This window comes from Microchirus variegatus (genome assembly GCF_963457635.1).
Source record: "Microchirus variegatus genome assembly, chromosome: 10".
Taxonomy (NCBI): Eukaryota; Metazoa; Chordata; class Actinopteri; order Pleuronectiformes; family Soleidae; genus Microchirus; species Microchirus variegatus.
Genome location: NC_139811.1, coordinates 27,049,875 through 27,076,760, shown reverse-complemented (window position 1 = coordinate 27,076,760; position 26,886 = coordinate 27,049,875). Strand labels below are relative to the sequence as shown.

General features: G+C 41.0%; 1 protein-coding gene across 1 annotated transcript in view; it reads left to right on the top strand.

Moving 5' to 3' along the window:
* Positions 1-3,630: 3,630 nt before the first annotated feature.
* Positions 3,631-26,886, top strand: part of nbr1b (NBR1 autophagy cargo receptor b) — a gene marked incomplete at its 3' end in the record, with an annotated part of 63,628 nt that continues 40,372 nt past the window's right edge. The window contains exons 1-5 of the mRNA XM_083897078.1: positions 3,631-3,795; positions 22,327-22,389; positions 25,416-25,434; positions 25,556-25,578; positions 25,854-26,042. Of these exons, the coding sequence (XP_083753204.1) occupies positions 3,694-3,795; positions 22,327-22,389; positions 25,416-25,434; positions 25,556-25,578; positions 25,854-26,042 (396 nt within the window). The 5' untranslated portion in view covers positions 3,631-3,693. The remainder of the gene's footprint in view (positions 3,796-22,326; positions 22,390-25,415; positions 25,435-25,555; positions 25,579-25,853; positions 26,043-26,886) is intronic.

Sequence of the window (26,886 nt, the reverse complement as noted above, 5' to 3'; positions counted from 1 at the left end):
TTTTGTCACTCCCAACAAACGGTGGAAGGTTGTCATTCTTTCAATACTGGTAAGAGAAAAAGGTGGATATTGTCCTTTTCTGGTATTGATGGGGGCACTGTAATTTTGTAAATAGTTGGGGAAATGTGTTTTGGCAGAGTACCTAATGGGTCTCCGCTCTTATGTGGGGGGGGGGGGGGGGGGTGTGACGATCCCCTCCTCTCTCTCTCTCTGTTCTGGTCATCATTGGTTTTTCTGTGGCAGGTAGAGGGGGTGGAGCTGATGATTGGATGTCATGCACCTGGGCAGCCTGGGCTGAGGTTATTTAGCTGGCTCCTCATTCAGCCACTCTCTCTCTCTCTGACCATTTGCTGCCTGTTTTGGGTTTGGTTTGTGTTACTTTGTTTGATCCTCACTTACAAACCACACTGCACACATTACTGACTTTACAGGTTACAGACTTCGTTACTAGGTTGTTTTGGAGTTGTATTTATAAATAAAATTCAGTTTAAGTTTAAAAGTGTGTGGTCTCCCTCTTTGTCTTGCTCTCTGAGCCAGGGCTATGACAGTAGTTATTCTGTTGCTGACTAACACTGAATTTCACTGCAACTATTACAGCAAATATTGATTTCACAGCTATTTTTTTAAGAGCAAAGTTGAATGCAGCATTCCACAGGGTTAAGTATTCTCACTTTGACACTAAGTGATGTGAGGGGGCAGGTGCCGTGTGCCCATCTAACTTTCCGTTTAACGGCGTCATTTTTTTCCGGGCACGGAAATGAATAACGCCGAAGACACGCCAACAGTTCATATAACTGTGTTGGACCGGACAACAATGACGATAAAATAACAGCAACGCACAGAACGTCAGACGAACTGAAACTGCTTAGCGCTGTTGTTAGCCACACCGGAGCTAACTGCCGGCAACATTGGCGTCATGACGCTCGAACGTCGCAGCCAATAAATGACGGACATTAACAAACTACGTCATCACGCTCTTTGCGAGCAGTGCTGCGTTCAAGTCAGCTTAGGAAATCGCCTACTCTTCCACTCAGATATTGTTACAAGGATGCGTTCAAGTACCGATTGATTTTATACAAATACTCGGTAGTACCGCCCCCCCCGGGCCGGGGGAGCCACTGTCGGCCCGGATCCGGCCCGGATCTGGCCCGCGTGCCATGTTTGACACCCCGGCTCTACAAGAAAGGCTTAAACATTTCTTGGCATTTGATGAATAACGGCAGCTTTTATTAGCAGGAGAACAACGCTTGAGCTACAGGACCTTCTCCAAAGGAAGGGACAGAAAATGATATGTACTTTTCAAAAGGAGTGGTATAAGAAAAAGGACAGAGCAACTGTAAACTCTGTAGACTCTGTAAACTGAAGGCCAAGTCAGGAGACTTTTATAACTCTGTCGACAACTTTGTGAAGAAGGAACGGCGCATGGACTTCATCTTTAAACGAATTAAGCAAGTCTGAACTAACGCACTCTCTCTCTTTAACACACAATGTGCACACATGCACACACGCGCGTGCACACACAAATACTAATTTAGTGTGTGTACGTCTTGGTCTGTGACTGCCTTTCTAGAGCTAACCGCACGTCACTGCCCAAGGACACATTGGCATGTAGACTAGCAGGGCTGGGAATCAAACCAGTAGAGGTGAAACAACTCACTCTACCTCCCTTTAGGAGTCACCACAGTGGATCCTCTGCCTCCATCTCTTGTGTTCTCTTCTGTTTCACCCAGGGCCAGGTTTAACAATGTTGTAGCAGAAGGTGAACACAGGTGTGGGGCCCTCTGCATCTTACAGTGCTGTGAAAAAGTATTTGGCCCCTTCCTGGTTTCTTATTTATTTTGCTCGTTTGTCACACTTAAATGTTTCAGATTATCAAACAAATTTAAATTTGATTTTTAAGATAATCCAAGTAAACACAAAATGCATTGTTTAAGTGATGACGTGACTGTGGTTAATCACATCTTTTGGAAAATGTAACTTGCCACACCCAGGCCTGATTACTGACAGACTGACTGACTATTGAATCAAGAAATCACTTAAATATAACCTGTCAGACAAAGTGAAGTTGGCCAGAAGATCCCAAAAAAGGAAGAAATCATGCCGCGATCTGAAGAAATTCAGGAACATATGAGAAACGAAGTAATTGACAGCTTACAAATACTTTTCTAAAGCTTTGGGACTCCAATGAACCATGTGAGGATCATTATTCACAAATGGAAAAACATGGTACAGTGGGGAACCTTCCCATGAGTGGCCGGCCTACAAGAATTACCCCAAGAGTGCAGCGATGACTCATGCAAGAGGTCCTGTTACATTTGGCGTAAAAGTAACACAGCATTTCATAAAAAGAACATCATGCCAACAGTCAAACATGGTGGTGGTAGTGTGATGGTCCGGGGCTGCTTTGCTGCTTCAGGACCTGGACGACTTGCTGTGATTTATGGAACCATGAATTCTGCTCTCTACCATAAAATCCTGAAGGAGAATGTGTGGCCATTAGTTTGTGACGTTAACTGAAGCGCACTTGGGTTCTGCAGCAGGACAGTGATCCAAAACACACCAGCAAGCCCACCTCTGAATGGCTTAAGAAAACAAAATGAAGGTTTTGGAGTAGCCTAGTCAAAGTCCGGACTTTAATCCCAGCTGAGATGCCTTAAAAAGGCGGTTCACACTCAGAAACCCTCCAATATGGCTGAATTAAAACAATTCTGCAAAAAGTGGACCAAAATTCCTCCACAGCGATGTGAAAGACTCATTACCAGTTATCCCAAACACTTAATTTCAGTTCAACGGTGGCACAATCAGTTGTTTTGCAATTACTTTTTCACATAGGGCCATGTAGGTTTGGATAGACTATTTTGACTTAATAAATACAATCATCACTTAAAAACTGCATTTTGTTTTTATGTGGGTTATCTTTGTCTAATATCTAAATGGAGGGGGCAAACATTTTTCTTTCCCCTGCTTTTCTCCTCTATCCCTGTAGTTTTTCCTTCTCTTCTCTTTGTCCCATGTGTTTCTTTTTTTCTACAGAGTGCAGAAATGTAGGTGTGTTTGTAGTTTAAATCTATATATCTGAGTTTTCACATAATCACTTCACCCCACAGAGTGGAAGTGAAGTATTGTTTTTAGTGACGCTGTGTGTCTCTTGTCTGTCTGTTTGTTTGTGTTTCCACACTTGTACTTGCCATGACCAACAGAGGCTTGTTGCCTGAATGGAGTGAAGTCTGCCATCTCTGATGGCCTTGTTTGTTTTCTGCAGGGCCTCTTTTACGGTGGCCGTCAGAGGCAAATGCACTACAACGACCCAAAAAAACGTGCAGTAGGAGATACAAGCTGCAAATTCACAAACGCTGCAGATTCATAAACACAAAAGAAAACTAAAACAATTGCAACGACAGAAACCCGGGGACTACTTAATTCTTACGCCCTGTGGCGCTGCGTCTCTCTCTGCGTCACTGTTGCGCAGTGACGTAGTCGTCTATAGCGAGTAGCGCTCGCTTTTCCGGACATGTGGCGCGAGGTGGGCGTGGCCAGGGCGCTGGTGTAAACACAACATACGCCTCATCTACCGTCACTGAGTCACTGTGGACAACAACTGGCGAGATTAACCCAAATAGCCGTCGTCGGTGAGGGGAAAACGCACCGTGTCCGTTGTATATACTATGTGCTAAAGCCCTGACCGACGAAACCATGGACTTCTACATCAACCTGAAGGTGAATTTCAGGGGAAATTCAAAGAATTTCCTCCTGTCGGGATCCGAGACCAAGAGCTGGGATTCGATGGAGGCCATGGTAAGAGTTAGCTTACTGCTGCGCTGCTCTGTCTTCTCTTTCTCATACAAACATCGAGCACTGTGTCATCTTCAGGTGCTTCTGTTATGTGTAGTCACACGCCAATCTATTATACTGTATTATTACTAGCGTTACACATCATGCAGCTCGTGTCCAGTGAGCTGAAAAACATGAATCCCAGCACAGCAGACTCACAGAGGACACACAGGAGACAGCACAAGTCGTCACTACTGTTTAACTAAAATTACAGTTCTAATTATTATTATCCCTGTGACCTGTCGTCGTGGAAACAACGTTTACAGCTCAACATGAGTGGCCTGTGCAGCCTGAATCCCAGCTACCATTTGTATGGCCTGTCAGTTCAATGAAGCTAAATGATCAGGATTGTATTGTGTAAATAATGTTATATCATTACAACATAAAAGACCCACCATATCATCCAGTATCTTAGCATTCACAACTTGGTATCTAAAGTGTGACTGATTAAGTTTCATTTGTTTGTAACCCAGTGCTTTCCAGACATGTTTTTACAGGGACCCCTGTAAACATAGGGACCAACATCTGAATATTAGTTATGACAATGACAAGAGCAAGTAATTCTATAGCTCTTTGTGCCATACTTTTCTAATATTTGAATCGATAAACAACCACTCCCCTGCACCAAAGCAATTTTACTTCATGACGCGTTGACTCCTACATGTCTCTGTCAGTCTTTTCCGATGTTTTGTGCCTTTGGTATTTGTGACATAAACTTACAGGCATTAGTAAACCAGCAACTCCTGTGTCTCCATGAGCTAAAAATGCTGATTTTGTCAAGAGTTTGGTGTAAGTATTAGTGCTTCACAAACTTCAGTTTCCAGTCAGGAAAGGCTGTCTAACAGCGAGATGAAGCAGCAAAAATATTCTGAAGAAATTGTTGACTTAAGCAGTCATACATCTCTTTAAGTCAAGCATTTTACTATGTGGCTAAAATTCGGTAGTGCTTTAAGTGATTTAATGAGAGTGAGCCATGATTTCCATGAGTGGACGTTACATTATTTTTTTGTCAATCATACAGTTTTTATCAGTCAAGAAAATCAGGTATTGAATATGTTTACTTTTGTTACCAGTTTATATATTCCTTCATTATCTTTACGGCACAAGGTTTTGGCCCCCACCATGGACCACATGACATTAAAGTCGAGCTAAAACACATGAATTGCCCCCTGGTGTTTACAAACTAAGAAAAATAAATGAATTAATCCAAGAACACATTGAATAAAATATAATCTCTGTAATATTAGTTGGTTGACGAGTGTCAGGGCTGATAACAGAAGGAGAGCAGCAAAAGTGAAAGGGAAGGTCTACAAGACAGTAGTGAGGCCTGCTATGATGTGTGGCTTGGAGACAGTGGAGCTGCTGAAAAGACAGGAGGTGGAGCTGGAGGTGGCAGAGCTGAAGATGTTCATTGGTAGTGACCATGACAAACAGGAAAGATATGAACATATTCGAGGGTCAGCTCAGGTTGAACGGGTTGGAAGTAAAGTAAGAGCGGCAAGGTTGAGATGGTTTGGTCAAATGCGCAAAAGTGAAAGTGATTATATTGAACAAAGAATGTTGAAGGTGGAGCTGCCGGGCAGGAGAAAAAGAGGAAGACCTCAGACATGGTTCATGGATGTTGTGAAGGAGGAAATGAGGACAGTTGGTGTGACAGAAGAGGACACAAGGCAGAGGACAAAATGGCAGCAGATGATCTGTTGTGGTGACCCCAAGTGTATTAAAGTGGACAGTCATTTTATACTGTGGCTTCCTTGCTCCTCCGTGACAGAAAACTAAATAAAACGCTCGTTTAACAGCCTGGTGACTCAGGATCATCAGTTCTTTCATATCAGCCCACGGCTGGTGCCCAAGGCTCATTATGTTCATACATGGGTGGTGTATGTTTCAGCATCTAAAGCCACTCCTACCAGGATGTATTCATCATTGGTACATCTTTTTTCACTGTATTGGGAATAACTCTGTCCCCTTATGTTGCAGTGACAACACTCATACTAATAGCTTATATGCTATCTGTAGCAACCTTAGCACCCTCATCTGGGTTACAGTCACTACTGTGTAGATTTAAGATATTTTGGTTGAGGAAGTGGAATAACTTCGACAACCTTTATATGCAAGCATTGCTCTAGACTTAAAGGATCAGTCACCCTGTGAAATAATGTTATTTTTCTTGCAGCTCCACTGACCTGTTTCCACAGTAAGAACAGCTTGTGCAGTGTCGAGTACTTTGCAGCCACTGAATGCAATCACATGATTATGCATATTTTATGACACCTACAGGAGATGCAGTTGGAGACTTCCCCAGTGTTTCGACAGCATTGGCTGCTATTTCTAGGGCTGGGCGGTATGACCAAAAATATATATCACAGTATTTTTCAAAATTCGAATGGTTTCACGTAGGGATGTCACGGTTAACGGTGTAACGGTAAACCGCAATAACATTTTTGACGATAATAATTACCGTCTTAATTTCAAAAAAAAATATTACCTCGGTGAATAACCACGCCCGCGGTGTAGGCACTGTGAGCCTTTCCAGCGTCTCCGTCTGCTGAAGTTGCCGCGCAGACACACTCTGTAGCCTACAACCTGATGTTTTAACTTTATCGAAGCTGGAATCATGGCCGAAGGAGGAGACGACAGCCCTCAGGACATATACGTATATGAAAACTCACCCATAACAGTATAGCGTGGTCCTGGCGTCACGTCATCATCTCAGGCAACTACCGTGTGTGTCCTGCTCTCTTTCAGCCGCTGAATAATCATCTGTTTGTTGTTTTTGTGACGATGAAGTCTGCTAACACGTTAGCATAAAGATCGCTAGCTTAAAATGCTAACAGTCCACACACCAGCAGTCTCTGTGCTTTCTAGATGTTCAGCCACAGACGATTATTGTCCTGTTCTCCTTGCCTTCCTTTGTCAAACAAAGCTTTTGTTGATGACTGCTTTGATGACAATCACGCTTTAATTTCGCACTGCACACACACACACACACACACTGCACACACACTGCACACATATAAGCACAGGAAAGTTCCAGGCACTATCTCTCCCCTCCCTCTCTCTCTCTCTGCTCGTGCATATTAATTAGCCATGTGTATTCTCCGTGATCGTCAGCTGATTGGCTGAAAAAGCAACAAAAGCTCTGGAATGTGAGATCGCCACACCCAAACTAGGAGTGATTCACAGCGATAAAACAACCTTAATTCAAACACAAAGTTTATGGTTTTAAGACCCACAATACTGTGTCAATAATGTTAACATGATAGTACAGCTGCAGCGCCCACCGCCAGCATATTAAAAATGCATAGCTTTTAGGACTATCAATGCTTTCTGAACATATTCACACACTTTTTAAAAAATACCGCGATAATACCGAAAACTGCGATAATTTTGGTCACAATAACCGTGAGGTTCAATTTTCATACCGTGACACCCCTAGTTTCACAGTATCTGACGTTATTTTAATTTTTCATGCATAATCAGGTGTTCACAGCATTTTCTACTGGTTGAGAACAGAATTACTGCAGTAGATTAACTTAGGGTGGTCTATTTTACTGTCATAAATACTGTAGAATAACTCACTAGTACACACTAGTACAGGTTCACATGGCCCCAGAAAATTATGCTGTGTGTTTACAAAGCAGAGCTACTCATGATTCTAATGAATTGAGGAATCGGAATGCAAAGACAATTGCAGTCGAAATACAGAACTTTGACTGTGCAAATCAACATCTTTTATAAAAATTCCCAGTGTTACCTGCTGATGTGGAAGGTGTCGACCTTAACTTCATGCATTCTTGATATTCTAAGACATGCTTACTAGGGCTGTCAAAATTGCTCAAAAATGATATTCGAATATTCCCTCTAAAAAAACACAGATATTCGAATATATTCTCATAGTATTTGCATTGCGCATCTGGTGTGTGTTCCATCCGCTGCATCTTGGGGCTTTCAATCAGCCAGACTGTCAGGCGATGACAGCATGACGTCAATAACAGGACAAACTAATACTACGAGACATAACTACCTGTATATGTAGTTTATTTAAGTTTAAACATATTTCACAAAATATTACCTACACAAAAATAAGTAAATGAACTAATGACCAAGAGCGCAGACCTCACTCTCTCGCACTCGCTCTCGCTCACTCGCCCGCCCCTCGCGCTCTCTGCTCATACTGGTTTAAATGAACAACAAACAAATGCTGAGTGCTGATCAAAAGTTTTGTGCAAGTGATTTAAAGTCCTGACTCTTGTTCCAAATATGACAGGCTTAGTTCAGTGATTGGAACAAATATACATTAATGAAACGCTCACTCGTTAAGTAGACAGCCACGCAGCGGCTGCGCAGATGTTGTGTAATCAAATACACTGGTATGGCGGTATATTAAACAGTCATATCATAACGAAAATAAAAACCCAGCCCAGCCCAAGGCATTTCAACCTATTTCAAAGACTATGTAACAAATATTCTTCTCTCGTAAAGAAGAAATAAACACCCCACAGCATGACTCAGCTGAAATGCTGTTGCTGATTTTAATTTACATTTTCAAGAAGATAAAAGAAGCAAGAATTTGCCGTACTCACTCCATATCAGTTAACGTTACGTTCATTTTTGGCATCAGGTAACAAGCTAACATGAATGAAGTAATTATTACTATGCATAACAATGTTAAAAAACAATGTTTGAGAGCAACAGCGTTATTAAACTCAGGTTTAACTCAAACTACCGTAACTTAGAAGCTATTGTACTTTACTTAAACGCTGAGTGGTGCCCTTCTGCAACCACGCAGTGCACACATCCGCACAGTTTGTAAACAACCAAGAACTCTATAGGGAAGACTGCAATATATTTTATTTAAATTATTGTTTGGCCAGGTCATCCTTGGAAAGATCTCAATGGGTTATATCTGTTAGATAAAGGTTAAATATATGTGTGTATATATCTATGTTAATATATATATATATATATACTAGGGCTGTCAAAAGAGGAACATTTTTAATCAGATTAATCACAGGGTAGCTGTGGATTAATCACAATTAACCACAATTAATTACCATTGGTAAATATGTCAGAAAATTCAAATGTTATCTCTATATTGTTGTAGGAATGGAAAGATAAATAAAGTATGTGAAAATATAAATGTAAAAAAACAATAAGATACTGTATATATAATAAGAGAGGAGGAGGGGATATCTTCACGTAACGTCTCCCGATAAGTTGTTCGACTCTCTGGTGGCAGCGCTCTAAGCGAAGCTCACTGTTTTAAAAATACATGGAGTATTGGGCTTATTTAACTAGGGCCCTATGATTTCCGTGTTAACGGATTAGCGGAATTGGCCAATAAAAACGGAATCTAATATTTAACGCGGAATATCGCGGAAATTGACATAATGTGACTGAAATTTTGTCATGGTGAGGAGAAGGAACGTTTGTCTGGGGAAATGTTCCGGGGAACGCTCATTCGTGGCACCACCCGTGCATCTCCTCACAAACACTCACCCGGCCAGTGTTTCCCCCAGTGTGTGTTGCTTGTTTATTTACTATATTTACACTTTTTTTTTTTATACACCACAGATTTTTCTAAACCCGGGAACAAGCACACTGCGCATGTAACCGGCGAGTGTCCCCATGTCCAGGTGCCGATCGAAACTCTAGTCACACTAAGTGTGAGTTAAGCTAGTTTTAAGTTGAATATTGTACAGACATTCGCCCCGGGTAATAAATGTTTTCCTCACATCACAACGCTGAAGTTGGCTCCACATTCACCTACAGTGCGACTCTGAGCAAGTCTCTCATTTATGTCGTCATCACCGTCTCTTTCACTTGGAGCAGCACGGTGTATTTGTAGTTGTAGTTTCTGTGAGTGGGTTGTTGTTGTGTTTATTTGTAGTGGATAGCACTAAAATTGAAGTTTAATTTGTGTATTTTTTATGTTTGCTGTTTAATTTAATATGATGGTGCACTATTGTTTAAATACAGTTTGTGGTGTGATTATATCTGTACTTTTAATTATTTTTCAAAAACCGTGATGCATACCGAATTATGGGAAAACTGTACCGTTGCATCCCTAATATACATATATATATATATATACACACACTACCAGTCAAAAGTTTGGACACACCTTCTCATTTTAATGTTTTTTCTTTATCGCCATGATTATTTACATTGTAGATTCTCAAGGCATCAAAACTATGAATTAACACATATGGAATTATGTAGTACAAAAAAGTGTGAAATAACTATGTTATGTTTGGTTATGTTATGTTCATATGTTTCATATTTTAGATTCCTCAAAGTAGCCACCCTTTGCTTTGATTACTGATTTGCATACTTTTGGCATTCTCTCAATGAGAAACCTAAAAGGTTTTCCAACAGTCTGTGAGTTCCCAGAGATTCTGAGCACTTGTTGGCCTTTTTGCCTTCACTCTGCAGTGTGTCCAAACTAGGGCTGGGTGATGCGGCCTAAAAATAAAATCCACAATTTATTTAGAAAAAAATTAGATTTTTGATTAAAAAAAAAAAAAACTGCTAAAGACAAAATAATTATTCATATGATGTACTATGTGTAAATGCATGACGTTTTACACACACACATACACAGTGTTTCAGTGTCAGTTAATTAAAATAATATTTTAAATATGTCCTCCATGACCGTCTCTGGACTACAATACAGCAGCTGTGTGATGCCAGTCGGGGATCAAACTACTGTGTTAAATATTGAGATTTTAGACATCCATCCATCCATCCATTATCTACCGCTTTATCCTCCACCAGAGGGTCACGGGGGTGCTGTGCCGATCTCAGCAGACATTGGGCGATAGGTTTCCCTGATAATTGTCGGAGATTAACCCACATTTTTGGGACTGTTAAATATTTTTTAAATGATCTACAGTTCGGCACTGTTCGGCTTGATCCTTGTGTCGGAGGTCTCTGGAGGAAAGACTCACTCTGATATACAGTCACATACAGCGGTAGCTCGCCGCTCGCGATCAGCGGTGCTGTCCCTATTAGTGCTTTTCCTTTGTGTTGAAATGGGCAGCGTGCAGTCACTTGTTCCACGTCTGTCGCCAAAACCCAAACCAGTTCCAAATCACTGAAGATACTAGTCCTTTCTTGGGAACAAAATTCTCACACTTGTTTGCTAGGGATGCAATGGTACAGTTTTCCCACGGTTTGGTATGCATCACGGTTTTTGGGCCACAGTATCAGTACGGTTTCATATATAAAACTACTCAGACTAGCAAAAGCAATATTGCATTGCAAAAATAATTAAAAGCACAGATATAATCACACCACAAACTTTATTTTAACAGATCAAATATAATCACGCTGACGCTCCGGTGCCGCTTTTAAACATGTGCGCTGTAGCATTTTTTTTTCGCTCCTGTGGGTTTGATCCATCTGTGTTTTAACTGTTTTGTGAAGATAAGAATGATTTATATGAGCTTTTAGCTGAGGTTTGACCTTTCTGTGGGTATGCAGCATGTCCGTGTTTGTTAAAGTTGGTCAAAGACCTGGTTTTATGTAGGGATGTACCGATTAATTGGCCAGTGACCGGAACCGGCCGATTTTGACGTGTCAGACAGAAATATTCCGATTTTAATAAGTCGGTCAAATGCACCCACATCGCACAGCATCAGCAACACATGTGCACGCGGCTACACGCGCATGTAGTAGAGTGTAGGGCTGGGCGGTATACCGGTTCACACTGAAAACCGTTATGATATGAATTTTTAACATACCGCCATACCGGTGTATTTGATTACACAACATCCGCGCAGCCGCGGCGCTGCTGTCTGCTTTACGAGTGAGCGCTCTGCATGTATACGTTTCATTAATGTTTATATATTTGTTTCAATCACTGAATGAAGCCTGTCATATTTAAGACAAGAGTCTGGACCTTAAATCACTTGCACAAAACTTTTGATCAGCACTCAGCATTTGTTTGTTGATTGTATTTCTATGTTAAAAGGTTCTATTAAAGAAAATATGCAAAAATATATATCGTTCTGTATGCTGTAAAGTGGTTTAAAAAATTTAAATCGGAATCGGCTAAAATCAGTATCGGCAGGTCAAACTTCTTGAAAAATCGGAAATTGGAATCGGTGCATCCCTAGTTTTATGACGCTTTTGTTGCTGCGTCTGATGCTGCCCTGGTACTGGGGACATCAGTAAAGAAGAGATTAACGCAATTAAAAAACATAACCGTTAATGATGACTGTTATTAATTAATCACAATTAACGTGATAATTTGACACCCCTAATAAAAATAAGTCTGGTAGCACTAACAGCTCATATCATGTGGCTGACTGGAAAAATAACTGGGAGTTAGAAAGAGCGTTTCGCCATTCTGTTTTCTCACGCCACGAGACAGGTTCGTGACTCCGAGTGTCGCGATTTCGATTTCGATACGCATATCGTTACAGCCCTAAAATACACCATGCTGCTTCAAGTGAAAGAGACGGGTGATGACGCTTGCTCTGGATGGCGCTGTAGAGCGAGTGTCTGTCCAATGTCCAACTTCTAACCAACTTCACTGCGCTGTAAAACAGATGATTGCACACCGTGGTTTGTTTGTTGAAATTCATTTTCTCATTCTCATCGTAGTGTACGCTGAATCCTAAATGATCTCACACAGTGGACTTAAACGAGGACGGTGACTCTTCAAACTCCCTTTTTTCAGAGTCTCGTTCAATCGCGCTGATTGACGCTGAAGGTGGCATGAGCAGAGCAGTGCTGAGTGCGCAGCTGTGCTCATGTCTCTGCTCCTGAGTGGATCTAATCACGCAGCATTGTGTATTTTAATACATTTTGACAGACTGAAACGTACCAAAATACCGTTGTTTGCCGTTGCGTATTGAAACAAACAGGGTGTACCGAATGGTTCGGTAAAATAACGGATATCCTTGCATCCCTATCGTGTGCATCAGTGTGCATGTCCGGAGGGGAAACAAGTATGGGGGGGTTCAGCACGGAAGCTGCCGAGGGCAAAAGTTGCACCGTATTAAGAGGAGAAAACAATCAATGATTTTATTTTTAAAATCGTCCGGAGCAAAAAACTCGAATTAATTGATAAAATCGATATATCGCCCAGGCCTAGTCCAAACCTTTGACTGCAGTCAGGTCCATAAATATTGGGACATCAACACAATTCTCTTCCTTTTGGCACCACTACAATGGATTGAATGAAACCAGATGTGCACAAATCCTTGTTACAGGTACACAAATCCTTGTTACAGGTACACAACTACAAGTCAATTGATAAGTGGTGCAAAAGGATTTGTAACTTGTGCACGCCGAGCGTGTGGAAAATGAAGAAAATAGCAAAGTTAAACTAACGTAAAACAGTTAATATTAATCTAAATAGTGTGTTTAATGTGTAAAAAGTTGAAAAAAAGTATAAACGTGGAGCTCCGTGAGGAGATACTTGTGGTATTTATACTCAATATATTAAGCACATGGACAGGCTAACGTACTTTTATATTCTTCCTTCGTTTAAAAAAAAAAAAAAAAAATCACTTCCGTCAAACCACTCCCGTCGTTTCGGTGTGTAAATACAGTTTTTAGGGAAAAAAATCCGGTATTGTCACACCAGGGTGTTGGTCTCCGGGACTACAGCTGGATGCTCCTCCAGCGAGGCAGCCGGGAGCCCACAGACTGAACTGATATAGATACGGTTCATATGTATAAAACACATAAACAGCGGGAGAAATTGTGGGCGTGAGTCTATATATTTAATAAAATGTAAATGTAAATGTACTTTTAATCTCATAAATCTGCGACTTTATTTTCTCGTATATTAGACACTTTTAGTGTCGTGAATCTGCGACTCCGAGCTGTCAATCAAAAATCAGCAGAGAGCTTCCTAAGGCCCGCCCACTCTAAGCCTTGTTTTCTTATCGATCGATTCGCTCGGCGTGCACAAGTTACAAATCCTTTTGCACCACTTATACCACCTAGCGAGGAGAAACAGTATCTGAAACTCGTAGAAGCAGATTTGAGCACTTGTATCAATTGACTTGTAGTTGTGTACCTGTAACAAGGATTTGTGTACCTGTAACAAGGATTTGTGTTAACAAGGTATAAAAAAAAATTTGCAAATTCAACTTTACGGTTACACATTTGTGACTTTAGTTTGCGCATGTGAAGTCTGCAGTTACATGTGCTTGTGACTTTTGCACCAAATATACCTTCATAGTTTGTCGCTCTGCGCTGCTGCGTCTCCAAGCGCTCATTTCATGTCTAAAGCAGACTGGATCATATCTCTACGTGTTTTATCCCCACATAAAAGTAATGATCTTTATGACGAGGATGGAGTACAGTCATGATGAAGTGCAGGTGATCTGAGTGTAACGTGGTGACAGACTCTGAAGAACAGAGCGCACTTTTCATTGTTTTCAATCCGTGGTCTTAATCTTTGTGAAAGAAGACGCTTTAACGCTGCAATTACGGGAATAACAGATGCATCAGATGAGCTGATGTCTTTAGTTAACTGCTCAAAGAGAGAGAATGTTCTCTGCTGTGAAGTCAATATCGCGGGGAGTTCATAATCTGTGCCGCACGCAGCCAAGTTTCGCTTTTTAGCAGAGACTTTCCAGCGTTTAACAGGTGCTGTTCCACCTTGTTGTAGCTGTGTTTCGACCGCCGAATTATCGTTGCATCCCTAAATATAATATCTTTATTGACAGTAATAATGTGTAACCGTATGTAACCGTAATAATGACGCACTTGACAGTGTGACTTGGGTTTCAATCGGCACCTGGACAAGCATGCGCTGCCCTGATTACATGGGGGAACGTGCGCTCTTGTTCCCCGGTATAGAAAAAGCCGTGGTGTATAAAAAAATCTATTTTAAATAAATAAACAAGAAACGCAAAGCCTGGCGGGGGGGCAGGTAAAGCCTGGCGACCCGCTAGGCTTATAATACACTGGGGGAAACCCTGGCTCTGCAGCGAGCGAAGCAAACAGAATGTTGCAGCAGGCGAAGTAATTAAATTTTTTAAATATTCCGATTATTAACTTACACGCATCGATTCGGAATCGTTCTAGAGAGAATCGCGATGCATCGAAGAATCGATTATTTTTCCCACCCCTAACGCCGAGTCCTGTGCAACTTCTCTTTATACATCCCATCAAACGTGAAACTGAGCGGAGATGAATGAGTAATGTTATGGAAATTCACTGCTGCTGAAGAATGAAATAGAGAACTTCTGCCGACAACTTTTTATTTTTGTTTCAAGGAAAATGTCAAACTTACAGGAGTGATCCTAGCTGGAGAAAGACCCAGAGCATTGTGAGCCCTCTACATTTATACCTGAGCAACACCCCTTTCGCCCAATTGAAACCCACATTTCAACAGTTAAAAAGACAAATATTTTGAATTTGGATAAAAACTGATTCCGATTACCGATTTTTCAAGAAGTATGACCTGCCGATACCGATTTTAGCCGATTCCGATTTCAATTTTTTAAACCACTTTTCACCATACAGAAAGATATATATTTTTGCATCTTTTCTCCTTAATAGAACATTTTAACATAGAAATACAATCAGTTCACATCCAATATCCAACTAAAAATACAAAACGAATCACTATAAAATAGAAGTATATATAAAATACAAAAACAATTGTCATGATACATTTGAACATGTTACCATGGAACATAATAACTTAAAGTGTGACTTTTTGAACAGATTACCACTATAAAATAGAACTAAATAATGCTGTGGAATATTCACACACATCTTAAAAGTGCAGTGTTATGGAACCATGTTGTTCACATCCAATATCCAACTAAAAATACAACAATGAATCACTACCTGTATATGTAGTTTATTTAAGCTTAAACATATTTCACAACATAGTATACCTACACACAAATAAGTAAATGACCTCACTCTCTCTCTCTTGCTTGCTCGGCTCGCTTTCTCTCTCTCTCTCTCTCCCCTGCCCCGTGCCAACAATGCCTCGCGCTCTTTGCGCGCACAGGTTTAAATGACAAACAAACAAATGCTGATCAAAAGTTTTGTGCAAGTGATTTAAGGTCCTGACTCTTGTCTTAAATATTCCAGGCTTTGTTCAGTGATTGAAACAAATATATAAACATTAATGAAATGTTTACATGCAGAGCGCTCACTCGCAAAGCAGACAACAGCGGCGCAGCACCGCCACAGCGCTGCGGGTGCGCGGATGTTGTGTAATCAAATACACCGGTACGGCCGTATATTAAAAATCATATCATAACGGAAAAAAAACGTATTCAGTGTGAACTGGTATACAGCCCAGCTCTACACTCTACTACATGTGCGTGTACGTGTGTTGCTGATGCTGCGCGATGTGGGTGCATTTTGATCGGCTTATTAAAATCGGAATATTCTGTCTGATCGGCCGGTCACCGATTTCGGTTCCAATCACTGGCCGATTAATCGGTGCATCCCTAGTTGCAGCCCTAATTTTAATCGACACAATATTTTTGTGCATCTTTAGTTGTATCCCTCTTCAATGTATTATTTAGAGCCCAGTTGCTAAATTGATGGTGAATCTTCAGGCCTGTTGCCATGGTTACCTACTGATTTAGAAGTATCAACAAATACCTGCAGCAGAGACACTCTCTGATTACTAAATGTTAATCCATATTTTACAGCCAGTCAGGTGTGAGATGTTTTAGGTACCACATAGGTCATGGAGTCATTTTACATAGTGAAGTGTTTATGCAGGAGATGAGAGAACAAATGAACATTATTTGCTGAGAAACAGGTTGCCATGATCACAATGTGTGTATACAGTTTGAGAATTGAAGCAGACACTACAATGTATGTGGGCTAACAGTAGCAATGGGCCAAAGTAGTCTGGAGGAGTCCTCACTGTGTGAAAGGCGAGTAGGTTTGTTGTGCAAGGTTTAGTAGCATCTGTCTTTCATTCTTCTCAAATTGCTGAATAATGCACACAGTGGCCCTCATTTATCAAAGGTGCATACACCAAAAAAGTGAGAATATGTCTACGTATGTGTGGATCTTAATTGAATACTAATACAATATCCATTCACACAGGTTCCCAGACTTACAGTTAAGTTATATACTGCATGCAAAATGTAGAATTATTGTTAATAATCTACAGCACAAATTCTCTTGACTCTTTCCAGTGTTGTCAGACCATGTCCAGGCATGTTTCTGTATAGTTACACTTGTATATACTTTCGTACATTTTCTCTATGATATCTCTAATAGGTTGTGATGCCTTTCATAATGAAATCAGAAAACTCTCTACAACCCCAAAGACCCTGTCATCCTCGATAATGACATCGCTCGACCTTAAGAATATCTGGATAGCCAGAATGATCCTCTCCGTCCACATTTTTCCTATGATTCGATCAAATTTGCGTGGGAAATAGTCATCCTTATATAGCCATAGACAGTTGTGATGTTTCTGACTGGGATGGTTGATTGAACATCCGAAACAATCTTCCTTCCAGGACACATCAATAGCTTAGTCAAGTTGGTAGATCTAACACACTTTTTAGGTTCATGAATGGTAAAGTGTTCCCACATTATAGAAGATTTCGGCGGAACGGTTTTCTCCGTCTCCGCCATGTTTCAAGTCTAAAATATAAGTTGTCGCTCACTCTAAAACTTTCCCGCACCGCTTATACGCTCGACTATTCGCGCGCACACAAGGCTCGCTGTGGGCGTGCATCAACCGGCATGAAACAGTCTGCATCTGTAAACAGTTCTGCGCCTAGGAGCGACGTATTAATCGCGCGACTCAACAAATCGATAATTAAATTCGTTGCCAACGCTTTTAGTAATCGATTTTTATCGATTTTATCGATTCGTTGTTGCAGCCCTATCATCATGTCATCTGAAACTAATACTTTGTTCACCAAAACCTTCCTTTTCCTCCCTCAAAAATAGTTTGAATTGTGTTACTCATGCACATATTTGTCCCCTCCATCTCAAGGGGATGTGTCCTGTCTTATTTAATTTAATTTAAAGTCACTTAAGGTTATCTGTAAATAGACTGTTAATAAAGAAAAAAAGAAAAAAGACTCTTCCAAAGTGCTAATTTAGTCTCCACAAACTCCGTAGAATCTCTTTTTAAAGAAACTTTCCAATCATGTACAAATAGTCAAACACTGTTTATCTGAAACAAATACTTTTTTCACCGAAACCTTCCTTCCTTTACATTTAAAAATGCATGGCTGAATGCATGTGCAGAAGGATATTGTTTTAGAGCAGGGATAATCAACTAAAATTCTAATCGGTCCACTTTGAGAAAATTTCCTCAAGCAAAGGTCCAGAACACCATAATGTCTAACTTGTGTTATTATTTAGTAGTGGGATATATACTGAAGTAGCCTAGTAGTCTGCATGTAATCAACAACTGACTGTCAGATCAAAAACAGAAAGAACAATTCAAAAACAATATTTATTGTAACTTTTATACAATTATAAAGATGTAACACTGAACATATGTATTATTTTCTTCTCTCTTAAAGGAAAAGAAGGGCTGCATATACAAATAAAATGGTGAAAATAAATATTATAATAATAATCTTAAAATAAGTAAAATAATTACTTAAGTTTTGAGAAATAAAGTAAAGCAGCATCTTGAGTTTCACTTTTTTTTAATTTTAACAGTCTCAGCTAATTTTAAACAGATTTCAACACATCTTAACACTGAACATTTTTTGTTTCTCTTTCTTTCCCTCTATCCCACTCCCCCACTTTCTGTTGTTTAGTGGGAGAACTCTTGCTTGTCCTGCCAGGATTTTAAGTCTGGGCTGGAATGGTGTCAGGGCCATTCTCATGCACATGTGAAGGTGCTCATTGGTGAGCCTGGAACGATATTTAGTTTTAATTATGTTCATTGCAGAAAACGCTGCCTCACAGCTGTAAGTTGAGCCAAACATGGTCAAGTCATTCATGGCTACTTTCCTCAGACCTGGGAAAGCTGTCTCAGAGACCATTTGGAGCCAAAAAGTGGAAGGGTCAGTTCTTCCAAACTGCTCTTTCAGCGCCAAATCTGCTTGGAGATCAATCAGTTGCATTTGGAGAGGCCCAGCATTTGCCCACTTGAAATGCTGTGTCACTTCTTTTGAGAACCCACTGACATCTGTGATGAGAAATGGGTTCTGAATGAACAAGGTGAGTTGCTGTCCAAAGCTGAAGCTGTCAAAACGTTTGCGGAAGTTTACAATTAGCTTATCAATAAAGTCAAAAGTCAACTAAAGAAGACACATCTCTCTGTCCCTGAACCTGTTCCTGCACTGCTGGGAAGTGTGCACAGTCTCCCTGCGGGTCTTCCTTGAACACCTCAAGTTTCCTCTGAAAGGAGCGGACAGCTGTCATCAGTTCACAAATTGAATTGTCCTTGCCCTGTAGCTTCAGATGAAGTTCATTAAGGTGTGAAGTAATATCAACCAAAAAGGCCACATTATCCATCTTTTTCTCATCTTTTAAAAAGAGAGAAAACTATGTTGCCTTCTGACTTCTCAGCTCTTCCAAGAAAGCTGCTATTCCAAAAGCGCTCCAACACCCTGCCTTTGCTAAGCCATCTCACATTGTTGTGCAGCAAAAGATCATCAGCCTTTGCATCAACTTCTCTGAGGAATTCCATGAGCATGCGATGCTGATAGGAAGAGGATGCTCTGAGAAAATTGATCATCTTCATCATTATGTTCATCACTTCAGCATGCTCATGTGACAGGAGCATAGGACAGATTGATGAATTATACAGTGGTAAGAGATGAGCTCAGGATTGTCCTCTTTCATTCTTGCCACTGCTCCTTTCTCTCTCCCTATCATGGCAGGGGCTCCATCTGTGCTTATTGAAACCACTTGTTTTTGCTTCTATTCTTCGCTTTGTTAACATCCCCTTAATGGCCAGGTAGATGTCCTCTCCTCTTGTACTGGTCTGAAGGGGAGTTAAGGCCACATTATACTTCTCCGACTGCGTATGCGTTATCCGTCTGCGTCACCACGGAGACGCCTCGAGCATTTATACTTCTGCGTCGTGGTGACGGACACTCGCTGCAATTTCCTGCCCGATCAGTAGGGGTCGCTGCGCAAGGTTGTTGTGCTTCTGGCTACAGTGAGCAATGGCGTCCGAGAAAGAAAGAGAGAGAAAGACTGTTGTTGTTGAAACAGTGGCCGTTTCTCACTTTTCTGTGTGACGGAACGCAGTTTTAAGATAATTTGAGGCGAGAAATTGGCCATTTAGAGTCTAAACATGTGCTGTGTGTGTATAGATATGACGTATTTATAGTTCGGCAGCGGCGTTTTCGGCGGGGATCAGCTCCGCCTCTGTCAGGACGCCCGGAGCGCACTGAGAGCCGGCACAGAGCAGCTTCGCTCGGCCTGTCCTGAGGACCAATCGCAGCTCTTGCCGTCTCCGTTGTCCCTTGACGGAGTGACGGACACTTAAAAAATATTTCGTGCAGACGGAGACGACGCAGAGGCTCTTCGACAGTCTCTGCGTCGACGCAGAGTCTCTACGTAACCTACGCAGAGCACTTTACGCAGAAGTATAAATTGGGCTTTACACCCAACAGATCTTCACAGAACTCCTTCTTGTCTTTGTTGAAGAACCTTATGTAAATTAACAGCTGAGCATTGTCACACACATCAGTGGACTCATCTACAGCTAAGCCAACACATGGTGCCTTTTGAATGGCTTCATCCAGCTGGGCTAGCACATCCTGAGTTAATATTTCACTTTTCTTTGTGGCTGATGATGCTGACAGGTATTTGCTTTATTTTGTCACAAAGCTCTTCTTTCTGTTTCCCCTCAAGTAAGGTTTCAGCTACTGCGCTCATGCACTCTTTGACAACCCCTCCATCAGTAAATGGCTTTTTGTAATGACCCAAAATCCAAGCGACTTTGAGGGAACATTGATTAGCAGTGATTGAATGGGTGAGGATCCGGGTGGATTGCTCATATTGGTCTATGAGAGTGCTTATTTTCTGTGACCTAAGTTCAGATTTGAGTGGGTGTGTTTGGTCAAAAATGTTGTGTTTGGTCTCATAGTGGCATTTCACGTTGCCACTTTTTACAAGTGCCACTGTCTCTGAACATATGAGACAGACTGGTTTTGTGCTTCCAGGGGGAAGATTGAACATGAATGAGTCCGTCCATTCTGGGTTGAAAGCTCTATTTTCACTGTCCACTTTTCTCTTCTTAGAGAGCGCCATGTTAATTCTCTGGCACACTCTTCTATACCTGTATCCCTCAGTCATCTGTATTCTCTCGCTGTGAACATTTTTTTTCTGTCTTCTCTCGCTTTTTTTCTGTTTCTTCTCTCGCCTTTTTCTCCGTCTTCTCTCGCTGTATCGCTCACTAGTCTCCCTGTCTGTCACTCGCTATTTAGCAGGATGCACAGATTTGATTGGCTTTTAGTGGTGTCACGTGGGATGGCTTAAGTCGAATGCAATTGGTCAGTGGATTTCCGGATTCGCTCAACCAGTACCGTAAAGTCTAGAGAAGCTGCGCCGGTCAAAATAGAAGCACCTCGTCAACATTTAAAATACTTAAATAATTTATTCACTGTAGGTCCAGGTCTGTACAGGACGGCGTCTGGGTCCGGACTCTTAGTGACCTCTGTTTTAGGGGATGCGGTAAGAGTGAGGACATTTCAGACGGGTGGGGTAATCACACACATCCTGACTCGTATCCGGCTCGTAAGATCTGGAAGAAATAACATTCCTCTGCATCGACGCAGAACCTGTTGTAGAGTCTCTGCGTCGTCACCGGCTGCACGGAATATTTTTTAAGTGTCTGTCACTCCGTCAAGGGACAACGGAGACGGCAAGAGCTGCGATTGGTCCTCAGGACAGGCCGAGCGAAGCTGCTCTGTGCCGGCTCACAGTGAGCACAGAGGGCGGAGCTGAACACCGCTGACCTCGTCGCTGCCGAACTATAAATACGTCATATCTTAACACACACAGCACATGTTTAGACTCTAAATGGCCAATTTCTCGTCTCAAATTATCTTAAAACTGCGTTCCGGGACACAGAAAAGTGACAAACGGCCACTGTTTCAACAACAACAGTCTTTCTCCCTCGGACGCCATTGCTCACTGTAGCCAAAAGCACAACAACCTTGCGCAGCGACCCCTACTGATCGGGCGGGAAATTGCAGCACCTATACATCACCACGACGCAGAAGTATAAAGGCTCGAGTGGTGTACGTGGTGACGCATACGGATAACGCATTACGCAGTCGGAGAAGTATAATGTGGCCTTGACATATAAGGAGGATTTTATGGCCAGTTGCTTTAGATTTATTACATAATGCACCTTTAACCATCACAACTAAATACCGAACCTTTGACCTAAACCTAACTTAAACCCAATTGTGACCCTTACCATAAAAGTGGTGAGGACAAGACTAAATGTCTTCACTCCGTAGGGTTTATAATTTTGTAAATAAATGAATTGTGACCATTTTATTTGAGTTTGTGTATTTCCTCTCTCTCTGTATGTGTGAACAGGTGAAGCGTTCCTTCGGCCTGTGCAGCCTTCAGCTGACCTATTTTGACGAGGAGAACGAGGAGGTGAGAGACTCTTTGTAATCACTCTGGTCATTTGCTGTCATTATTTTAAGATTACCTTTCTCTGTTGTTGTTTTTTTCATGCCTATTTAGTTGTGGAACACAGGCCTTTTGGGCATTACATTGACAATCCCTTTTGTGTTTTAATGATGTAACATTTATGCATTGAAATATCTAAAAACTACTATCTAACGACTACTATTACTCCTCCTATTTACATTTGCCAAAGAAAACTCTCAAAATTCCAAAGAAATCTGTATTTATATTGTTTATTGTTGTTTCAAACGTTAAATCCTAATGAAGTAATCGACCATTGAATCTTAAAACAAGCAATGCTAGTTTGTTTTTGTTTTTATTTGTTTTTATTTAGATCCCCATTAGCTTTTGCAAAGCAGCAGCTATTCTTCCTGGGGTCTATCATATTCAATGTGACAAATACAATGTAGAATGATACAGACATGACATACATTACATGAAAACATAAACCAAAAATAACACCGACAAATAAACCGACGTTTCTCATTTTAGTCACAACCTTTTTTATATGTTCATCCCATGATAATTTATTGTCAATGATGACTCCTAGAAGTTTTACTTCTTCTAGTTGCTTTATCACTGTTTAAGTTATTGTGAGATTGAGCTTTGGTTATTAACTTAAAGAATGATTTGTTCCAATGACTATACAATTTGTTTTAGACACATTCAACATCAGTTTATTGTTATTGATCCAGTCCACCACCTTGGTCATCTCACTGGCTAAATTCACATTTAGATCATCAATTGTGGCTATAAATATATAGTGGAGTCATCTGCATACATTGAGATATGAGCTTTGCTTAATACAAGTGGAAGGTCATTAGTAAATATAGAATGAAGGAGTGGCCCCAGGCAACTGCCCTGAGGCACTTCACATTTATGATGTCAGAATAGCTCCCATTGAAGTACACCATTTGCTTTCTATTACTAATTCTATTCAGTTGTAATGATTTCTTTTTTACATGGAGCAAAGAAACAAGCAAAAAAGTTTAATAACATTAGTTCTCCATCCACAATAAAGAGCTACTCTTGCTGCTTTATTCTGGACCAACTGTAACTTCCTTATATTACTCAATGAAGTAGTGGACCAGACTATAGAGCAGTAGTCTAAAATAGAGAAAACCAAAGCTTGTATCACTTACCTAACCAGTTGGTGCGTTAAATATTTAGAACATCTTTTGATTATTATAAAATAGCTGTTGATCCAGAACAAAGCAGACTTTTTTAAACAGATTTTGAAATGGTCACATTTAAAAGTAAAATAAATCAATCATAAAAAAAAAAGAAGTGGTAGTGCCCCCTGACTTCACTTGCACTTCCCAGTAGATCTTAGTAAAATGTGGTGCAGAGCGCACTTTTCATTGTTTTCACTCCGTGTTTGTGTAGAAGGCGCTTTAGCACTGCAATTAAGGGAATAACGGATGCATCTGTAAAGTAAAGCCTGGCGGTCCACCAGTATTTGTATTTGTGTGGCTGCTGTTAATGGTTTATAGAACCTTTGCCTGACATCATCAAACCAGGGGCCTGATTTACTAAAGCTTTGTGCATGCAAAAACATGCACATACTAGATTGTACACGCACATTTGCGTTGATGCTGATCTACTAACAGGGCGCAACAATGATTGTGTCTCTCAGATTAACAAAATGGCACTCGCAATCCATTTAGCGGTCTTGCCTTAATGCATATGCAATGTGGGGCGTTTACACGTGTGTGCTGGGAGGAGAAAATGTTAATATGTTATTATAGCACACGCAAAGTGATTTATCAAACCTAAATCGGATTGCGGTGCTTATTTGTGTGTCTATAATTAGAATGTTTGAAAGGCAGGTCTTAACTGGCACAGCCGTGCGCACAAATGGCTGCCGGTATGCTGAAGCATAATCCTCTGAGAAATCCATCAACAAAAATACTTTTTGTAAATCAGGTAATTACGTTATGCCAGAGCAACTACGCGTTCAAAGATGACGCACATTCATTTCTTATTTGGTATATCTGAATAAATTAAATATAGATATCCAGAGGAGAAATGTGTGTTTGTACTGGTATGGGCTTACCTTGGTCTGCAGTTTGTGGTTCAAGGAGGGGTCGTACCTATGTTCCTTTTTTTATATAAAAATAAAAAGCCGGATGTACCCGCTAGTCCGGACGGACTGGAACTAAAAAGCAGCCGCGGCTGCCATTATGATGATCCGCTTTATTTATTTATTATTATTAGATTTATTTTATTAAATGTATTATTATTTATCGACCTATGTGTAATCTTGAGAGAAACAGCAGAGCGCCCCCTGGCAGCTCTCAGTGAGCTGCAGATGAGTCAGGAGGAGAGTGCAGCACCTTTTTTTTTTTACGGAAACATCCATAGTCCATAGTTTTCTTTGTTTGATACGTCAGGTAATGATGGAGCTGTCCATCATACCGACCCAGGATGTCATATGGACCCGGGGAACATAGGTACGGCCCCTTCAAGGATGTCATATCCCTCGATCTCAGTTATCTGCTCATCACAGAACGTCAGCTGTACTTTCTGTTCAGTGGCTTCAAATTTCAGTCAGAGTCTGCGCGTTCTCCTTGTTGACAACCCTTGACTAGCGCAAAATCCTCATTTAAATAGGACCGTCTTAACCACTTCTGCGTCTGTAGTCAATTGCGGTGGCAATCTAAGTAGGTCACCCGCAAAACGCAAACCAGCAGCAGGCGCAGTCTTTAGGCTTCCACACGGTGATTTGTTGTTCTGTTGAAAACAAGACACTTTTATTGGCAGAAATAACATATTGTTCATTTGGTCTAATATTATAGCTTCTTTTGATTATCATCTCGTGAATAATGCTCAAATATCACTTTGTATCCTTGCGGTTTAGATTGCTGTTTATATATATATATATAAATCCCAGTTAATACTAGAACCTAAGTGTTGCATTTTAACATAGTGCAATTGCCCTTTCATGCCTGAACCAATGAATTATACAAAAATACAATTTTTTCTTCCTACAGGTATCCATAAACAGTCAAGGTAAGTGAATGTAGACAGCCACACACCACACATGATCTGATACAATGAAATAAGTAATACTTAACATTTAAAACAAGTTGAATAGTAATGTATGTGAATGCTGTTTCTGATTTTATTCCAGTGGAGTATGAGGAGGCACTGAAGGTATGTTGATGCCTAATTTGATTATGACTCATTAGTGTACTTGGGTTTAACAAAAGATTACCAGGGTCTTTGAATGCATACTTAAACCACGCTGTGAACCCTGCATTACTTTCACAAGCTCTCATGTCCTGGAGTTTAGAATATTTAATGAATTTTTCTATTGAATACTCAAATGACATTTTTGCGAGAAATTTCCATCCCTAATTTTAATTGAGCTCATGTTGCATGTTGAAAGTATGACATTCATAATGGTGTATTTTCTTGTGTTTTCTCAGAGCGCAGCACGACAGGGAAATCGGCTCCACATGAACGTGTACGAGACTCGAGGCCAGGCGGCGAGGGTCTCTACCACCAAGACCAACGGAGCAGAGCCTAAGAGAGGATTCAGACCCCCACAGCACTGCCCAGCCTTGGCACAGGTGGTCAGTCGCAAGGTCCAGGCTGCAGTGCCAGAACAGGGCATGGTAAAGGCCACATTAGACTTCACCGACTGCGTAATGCGTTATCCGACTGCATAACCACGGAGACCCCTCGAGCCTTCATACTTCTCCGTCGTGGTGACGGATACGCACTGCAATTTCCCGCCCGATCAGTAGGGGTTTGCGCGTGCAAACTGGATTGCACACGCAGATTTGCGTTGATGCTGATCTACTAACAGGGCGCAACGAGGAGTGCGTCCCTCAGACGGGCAAAATAGCACTCACAACACTTAGCGTTCTTGCCTAATGCATATGCAATTTGGGGCGTTTTAGCACGCGCAAAGTGATTTATCAAACCTGAAACTGATGACGCACATTCATTTCTTATTTGGTATATATGAATAAATTAAATATAGATATCCAGAGGAGAAATGTGTGTTTGTACTGGTATGGGCTTACCTTGGTCTGCAGTTTGTGCTTCAAGGAGGGGTCATACCTATGTTCCCCGGTTAAGACCGGAGGAACAGGGAACCCCGCTTTACCTTAACGGGTCCAGCTCTAACCTGGTCTACTCTCGGTGCACGGCGAAGCACAGGCACAGTGCGCAAACGTCACCAAAACCTCACAGGCAGGTTTCCACAGTTCCAGGCACATTTAAACGCAATAAATAATCACAACAATCACTATTTAATGTAACTATCTGAATCAGCTATAGATATATCATCTATATCGATTGTCCCGTCGCCTCTGACGTCAGATTAAAGGCTGTTGGCACGCGTAATGGAAACTCAGCCTGACTGAATGAACACAAATGAAACCAGGGACGAACTGGGACTTAAAAGCTGTTTTGATGATCCGCTTTATTTATTTATTTACTTATTGACAAGAA